The 7,458-nt window shown below is 47.1% G+C and overlaps 1 protein-coding gene across 1 annotated transcript in view; it reads right to left on the reverse strand.

Annotated features, from left to right (window-relative positions):
• Positions 1-6,933, reverse strand: part of fat1a (FAT atypical cadherin 1a) — a 109,816-nt gene extending 102,883 nt beyond the window's left edge. The window contains exons 1-2 of the mRNA XM_056279995.1: positions 6,817-6,933; positions 1,570-4,856 (exon numbers count right to left, since the gene is read on the reverse strand). Of these exons, the coding sequence (XP_056135970.1) occupies positions 1,570-4,828 (3,259 nt within the window). The 5' untranslated portion in view covers positions 4,829-4,856; positions 6,817-6,933. The remainder of the gene's footprint in view (positions 1-1,569; positions 4,857-6,816) is intronic.
• Between the last annotated feature and the right edge of the window lie 525 nt (positions 6,934-7,458).

Consider the following 7,458-nt stretch of genomic DNA (forward strand, 5'->3'; position numbering starts at 1 on the left):
TCCTGATAAATCACTTAAATTAAGCCTGCAGTAGTATAATATAATGATATAAGGCTTTCTGGGACTGCGTCCTATACATCAAGGCCTGGATCCAATTAGGTGAGGGTGCAAGACCCATCAAGAATAGGTTTACGGGAGAAAACACACACACACACACCCACACACACAGCATGCAACAACGCATACAATAGGGAGGAATGCACTTTGCCTTTAAAGCAAATCATCATTTAGAAATGGAGGCTAGCATTACGGATAATTTACTGAGCGAGTGTGGAAAAATGTCCTCACCAAATGGAAAAATATAGAATGGAGGTAATTATAGATCTGTAATTGATACCAGTCACACATGCTGAGCCTTTTGTATTAGAATCTCCATTCAATAGACAATTAAAAAAAAAAACAGCTATACAAACCACTACCACACATGCAGAAGAGTGACCTACACCACATCTTACGACTTCCTGTTACAGCCACCTCCTTGATAAGAGACCCTTTACAGGAACTGTGATGCTACATTCACCAGTCGAAAAGGAATTTTCCCACAGCTTCATGGAGGAAATGTCCTGTCAACTTCCTTAAATAATGCATTACCATCTGGATCTGACTCTTAATTAATATTAAATTAAGGACCTTTTCCCACCGCCCACAAGTATAAGCCTAAATTAAATTTTTAATCTAAATTGCATTTCCGGCATTCTTACATCGATATTAACCTTTGAGGTTGCATGTACCCCAAATTGGTATAATGCATTAAGCATTTCTGCCTCATTTAGATGGTATATACGTATACTGCAAAACTGAATTGGATTTCAAAACAGAATAACTTAACCTACACAAGGAAGCAGATTCTTAGTTTAAACAAGAAAGGAATAGCAAGCAAACTCTGATACAGCCAAACAGGATGATTATTAGTTGTTGTAATGGGAACACGGCTTTCCTGACTGCTTAATTTGAGTCTTTGCAACAGATGTTAAAGTGGTTTTGGGCACTGTATTAATGCATTCACTAAAATACCGTAGGAAACCGGTGCAAACATTCAGCCAACAGCGCAAGGCTTTGGCATTCTGTCGAAACAGCAATAATAATTGCAGAAGGGTGACATTATGAAACTTAATTCAAAGCATACTACATGACGACGTCTCCAAAACTGAAATTAAAAAGAGCTTGCAGTCAAGTCACCGGCGAGAGCACGAGCGGGGAGGGGGGGAAGAGGGCAATTCACTCAAAAACCCTCCCAGTTTTCACAGCAAAGAGGTAAGAATGCAGGAATGAGACAAGAAGAGACAGGTGGTTCATCTGTTCCTGCCAGTGACTCACTCTCCAAATGGAAAATGAACGAAGCCAGGAAAGTCACCTATTCTCCTGGAAACCTCCCCATCTCGATGTCTTCCACAAATGCAGGCACCAACACACGCCCCGCTGAGTGAATACCTTTTTTTGATGCGACCTTCTTAACAGTCATTCAAGCTGAAGGGTATCTCACATAATCAAAAGATATAGAATTTCAAATGTTCCAATAGATTATTTACATAGCAGCTCCACCTGACAGAGGTATGAAAGGAAACTCACCGGTCTCATCGACTGTGAATATCCCGAGCCCCGATCCATCCCGTATGGAGTATTGAATCTCGCCGTCTCTGCCTTTGTCTTCGTCTTGAGCAGTTACTTTCATCACAGAGGTCCCGACAAGTGCGTCCTCTTTAATAAATCCCTTATCCACAAACGATGGGAACCATGGCCTGTAGAGATTCTCGTTCACGTCCACCACGTCCACTTCAATGAAACAGGTAGATGACAAAGACATCGGCTTCCCTTTGTCCTTGGCCTTTGCCGTGAGATTGTACACCTGCTTTTTCTCATAATCCAGATTTTGCACAATGCGCACTGCCCCGCTGAGTTTGTCTACCTCAAAATTCCCATCTCCGTTGTCGATAAGGCTATAGCGTACCTGACTGGACGGTCCAACATCAGGGTCGTGAGCCTCCAGCCACATAATCACAGTACCGACAGGAAGGTCCTCCCTCACCTTCACACGGTAATTGGGAGGAACAAATTTAGGTGGGTTATCATTGACATCTTCCAAAATGATCTTAAGCACCACTGTGGATACTAGCTGCGGCTCACTGGTTGCCTGGTCATGAGCCGCTATCTTCAAATTATAAACTGGTTGGACCTCACGATCCAGTGGTTTTGTCACAGTCACCAAACCAGTCTCCTCATTGATTGCAAAATGATCTGTGCCGGCTAGAATCGAGTACTTGACAATTCCATTATCCCCTTGGTCCTTATCTGTCGAATCCACCTGAATGATTTCTGTTCCTACTGGTGTACTCTCGCTTATTTCAACTGAATATGAATCTTGCAAAAATTGGGGGCTGTTATCATTAGCATCCAAGATCTTAACATCCAAGAGGCGTGACGAAGATTTCTGTGGGATACCGAGATCATAGACTGTGACGTTGAGCGTATAGTGGTCTGTTGTTTCTCTGTCAAGAGGAGCATAAACCAAAAGCCAGCCACTTTCCATTTCTACAATGAAGCGACTCTCTGTGTCTCCTCCTGAAATAACATACACGAGTTTTCCATTGAAGCCACTATCTGTGTCTGTGGCACTTAAATGGACAATCCGGGCCCCAACAGGAAGGTCCTCTTTAACCTCAATGACACTTGGGAAAGACTCAGCAAACTGTGGAGTATAGCGGTTGACAGAGTGAATGTCCATAAAGTTATCATCTGGCTCTGTCTGGGTGTGAATCTTGCTGCCTTGAAGCAGTTTTTCTGCCAGCATAGTAGCAACACCAGTGTCGATGCATTTTAATTGGACAGGCTTGCGTGCTGTGATGACAGTTATATTCATGACCATTGACTGAGTCTCGTGTTCGCCGTCACTGGCCGTGATTTGTAAACTATGAAAAGACACTTTAGCTGCCTCTCCCTCACTCAGTGACTGCCTCAGTGAGAGCACGCCTGAATTTGGGTTTAGTTCGAAAAGGTCAAGGTCATTCCCAGCTTTAATACTGTACCGTACAAGCTGCAGTTCATCAGCATCAATGGCAGACACAGTTGTTATCTGCTCTCCCACGCCGTGGTCTCTTGGCACAGTGACTTCGCAGTCAACATTTTCAAACAGAGGCTTATTGTCATTCAAGTTATTTAGTGTTACAGTGACAGATGCCTCCACTTCCCTGCGAAAAGGCGATCCCCAGTCTGACGCCCTGACTCTGAGATTATAAATCCTTGGCATCAGCTCATAATCTAGACTCTCTGAGGTACTGATGACCCCGGAGAAGTAGTCAATGACAAATGGTTGTGGGCTGACATTCGTAATGCTGTAGGTCACATAGCCATTCTCACCTCTGTCAAGATCAGTGGCTTTCACCGCTAGCACACTAGTCCCAACAGGTACATTCTCATCAACAGTGGCCTTGTAAGATGTCTGCTGGAACTCTGGTGCATTGTTGTTCACGTCAGTCACATCTATGATCACTTTAGTCGCTGCCTTTTTGTCACTGGTGGTAACTTCCAGCTCATATCTAGGGGAATATTCAGCATTAATGGGCCCTGTTGTGGTAATTAAGCCTGTGTCTGGATTAACGGTGAATTTGCTCTTTTCAGACTTATGCCTAAATGCATATTTTAGATGTGGATACTTGGGAAGGGCTGTCACCAGAGCAACAGGTGTGTGAAGAGGGGCAAATTCACTGAGATTGACCCTGTAAATAGCCTTTTCAAATTTTGGAGGACCCACTTTAAACTGCGGGGAAGTAACATGTACCAATTTAGCAGAAGAAAACTGAGGGGGGTTTCCCTTGTCTTTGGCCTGTAGAGTGAGGTTGTATCCAAAAGGTTGGCTGTCCCAGTCTACATCCTTGACGGCTTTGATTTTATACTCCTTGCTGCCAGGACTGGTTCTCACGGCCTTAAACTGCTGAAGTGGGTCACCTGCCACAACAGTCAATGACGCTATCTCTCCATTTGGTCCCTGGTCATTGTCCTCTACTGTCACAATAGCATAGGTGGGGTCATGGTCAGTGTCTGAAGGGGCCAGGGTAACAGCTGTGATTACAGGTGCATGTTCATTGGCTTGTTCTATCCTAACGGTCAATTTGGCCATGCTACTGAAGCCACTGCTCCCATACAGCTTCATCCCTCTGTCCACTGCAAGGATCTCAAACTCAAACAGCTTGGTCTCAGAATAGTCTAATTTACCAGTCAATGTCACAACTCCACTTGTTGGATGGACAGCAAACATGTCCGTCCACTCTCTGAAACTATAGTAGTATTCTCCATTAGTACCGATGTCTGCATCCGTTGCCGTGACCTTGGCCACACTTGTGCGTATGGCCGTGTTCTCTGGCACAGAGATGCTGTAAGAAGTTGGTGAAAACAGAGGCCTAAGATCATTGGTGTCCAGTACCTGAACCTTAACCCTTGTGCGAGCCTCTAAATTGGTGCCTCTTTCCAACGCTTTGACAGTCAGCATGTAGTGGTCTTTGACCTCCCGGTTCAGAATGGCAGTACTGCCTCCTTTGGTCCTTATTCGCAAAAAACTAAAATCTCCCAGCAGGTAATCCTCTGCTTTGAACAGGTTCTCATTGTCACCAGAAACTATTTTGTACCGTATCTCCCAGGCTGGGTCTGCGATGTAGATACCCATCTTGGCATGGCTCTCCAGGTAAGTCTTAGCAGCAGAGTTCTCGTAGATAGTGGCATTGTAAACAGAGTATGTGAATTGCATGGAGGCTGCCCTTGCCACCCTTTGGTTACTTGTGCTTCCACAGATGAGCTGTAGGAGCAGCACAAGTAGTGAAATCATGTTTTTCCCCATTTTCGTACCGTGACCTTTGCAGAACAACCTGGAATAGAAAAAAAATTGTTAATGTTGAATTATGAAGCTTTAGCCTTTGCAAAACATGTTTACTAAATGGTGGGGGGGGGCAATTGTCCTTAAAACATTCATATGCATAAATTAAATTAGAATCAACTATGGGTTAAATCCACTGTAACCATCCCGTAGGTTGGAGATAAAGGCTGAAAACTGTATTTTCCTTATTAGTTTGCCCTTTACCTTACTCATTTAATTGCCAGGAAGAGGGATAGTCAGGGTGACAGACAGGTAAATAGCTGTCATGGGAAACTGGATGACATGGAGGTAAATTATCCGAATGTGAACATGGAGTGCTGGCGGTTCAGAACGAGAAGGGGATTTGAAACTAATAACTCCAACCAGGAGCTGGACCTCGTTCATCCAAATACTCGCCTTTAATGTAAAAACATGTTTTTGGTTCGTTATTGCATTTTGCTACTGCATTTCAGAACATTCTAGACACAAGACAAAACAATTAATACACCCATTCAATTACATCTTAATACGACGATCCCACAATTGCTCGACACATAAACGTGAAATAATAGCGGGAGGAGGTTAACGACGCAATTTTTTTCAATCACTAGTAGCGACAAAAACCCAAAACTCTACATTAAAGCTCACACCGTTAACCTTGTGTCCGGATGAACCGACTCCGCTTTCTGCGCAGTCCTTACCTGGATTATCGAGCATGCGTCAAGACGTCTCCCATTTGGGTTTTGTGTAGGTTTAAAGTAAAACAGCAGGGCACGGAAACGTGTTTCAAATCATCTCCGGCTCACTTCAGTTGGGAGCACCGACCGCGCGTCTGCACGCGAATAAAACCAAGTTTGCGCAGAAGGACTTTTTCTCCTCCCCCCCCCCTCCCCCTCCCCCATGCACTCCCGGCGTTATCAGCGAGACGGCTCCGGCCTGCAGGTTAGTCATTGATTTTCCATGAGAAGTTAATATGTGACGGAGCGCAGCGCAGCCCGGAGGACATTCCCCAAAAAGGTCACATGCAGGTACTGCTCGCTGGCAATCAACGCGAATAAGTGAGATCGCGACTTCGCCTACAAAGCCTCTCGGGAGCACGCAGGCACAACTTCTCCCGAGTCCCTACACTACAAGCCGAGTCCCTGGGCTAGAAGCCGAGTCCGTACACTACAAGCCGAGTCCGTACACTACAAGCCGAGTCCCTGGGCTAGAAGCCGAGTCCGTACACTAGAAGCCGAGTCCCTACACTAGAAGCCGAGTCCCTACACTACAAGTCGAGTCCCTACACTAGAAGTCGAGTCCCTACACTACAAGTCGAGTCCCTACACTAGAAGCCGAGTCCCTACACTAGAAGCCGAGTCCCTACACTAGAAGCCGAGTCCCTACACTAGAAGCCGAGCCACCGGCGACCAACAAAAGAGCAGAAACGGGCAACGCAAAACGAGTTGCCTCCTGACTATTAGGTTTCCAAACCCATCCCCCAACCAAGTCCGTCCACTTCCACGGAGCGGCGGCGGCGGCGCGGAGCAGATGCAGCGGCAGCAGCAGCGTTGCCGAAAAGAGGGGAAAGAAAGAAAGAAAGAAAGAAAGAAAGAAAGAAAGAAAGAAAGAAAGAAAGAAAGAAAGCACACACGACACCTTTCTAACACGCCACCAAGCGTAACGCACTGGGGGAGATGTGGAGACAAGCGGCGCGGCGGGGGCGTCTAAATGGAGCTGAGGGGGTAAAAACAAACAAAAAACACGGCGGTCGGGTTGAATGCGAGAGGCGCCGAACTTCTGGAGGAGGAGGAGGAGAAGGAGGAGAAGGAGAAGAAGGAGAAAAGCGGCGGCGGGTCGTCTCCTCACAATGGTTCCGCGGCCGAATCTATTTCAACTTTTTTTCTTTTCTTTTTTTTACCCGTCTGGAAAAAGAACAGCGGAGCTCGCGCACGGCCGCCGGCAGAAGAGGTGAAGAAGAGCAACGCGTTTACCTGCCCACGCGCTCAGCAGCCTGGGAGACCGCGAGGTTTCTCGTGCAGTTCGTAGAATCCAGATCTCCGCATGGTAATACGTGGAGCCCTCTCCGCTACCCCGTCCACTTGGTTCTCCGCTCTCCTTACTGTGCGCTCTCTCTCTCCCTCTCCCTCCCCCTCCTCTCTCTCCTCCCTCCCCTTTCTCTCTCTCTCTCACACACACACACACACACACACACACGCTGCCCGGTATCTTTCCGCGCTGCGCACGCCCGGATCTACTTACTGTTGGCATGAGGCGAAACCTCAGAGTCCACACAGCCGAGCCCGCCGTCAGGGCTCTTCTGATCTGGCCGGCTAAGGTCGTGTTTTATACGGCTTTAAGTTATTCAAACACACGGTGGGGGACGTCTCAGCTGCCCGGCTGAATCACACGCACACACGCACACAAAAACACGCACGCACACGCAAAAAAAAAACTCTTCCCTGAGCCCAGCCGCTCCTCGCGTGCGGGATGCGGAGCTCACATAACGCCGTGTCTCACGCGCTCCGCCACTGTCCCGTGAACGGGCGCAGAGTGGACACACGAGACAGCGGACCTGTGAAGGGACCTGCTGCCGCTGCGTTTATGTCGGACTCGCCGTCCCCCGCCATCCCGCC

This window comes from Lampris incognitus, chromosome 5 (genome assembly GCF_029633865.1).
Source record: "Lampris incognitus isolate fLamInc1 chromosome 5, fLamInc1.hap2, whole genome shotgun sequence".
NCBI classification, from domain to species: domain Eukaryota; kingdom Metazoa; phylum Chordata; class Actinopteri; order Lampriformes; family Lampridae; genus Lampris; species Lampris incognitus.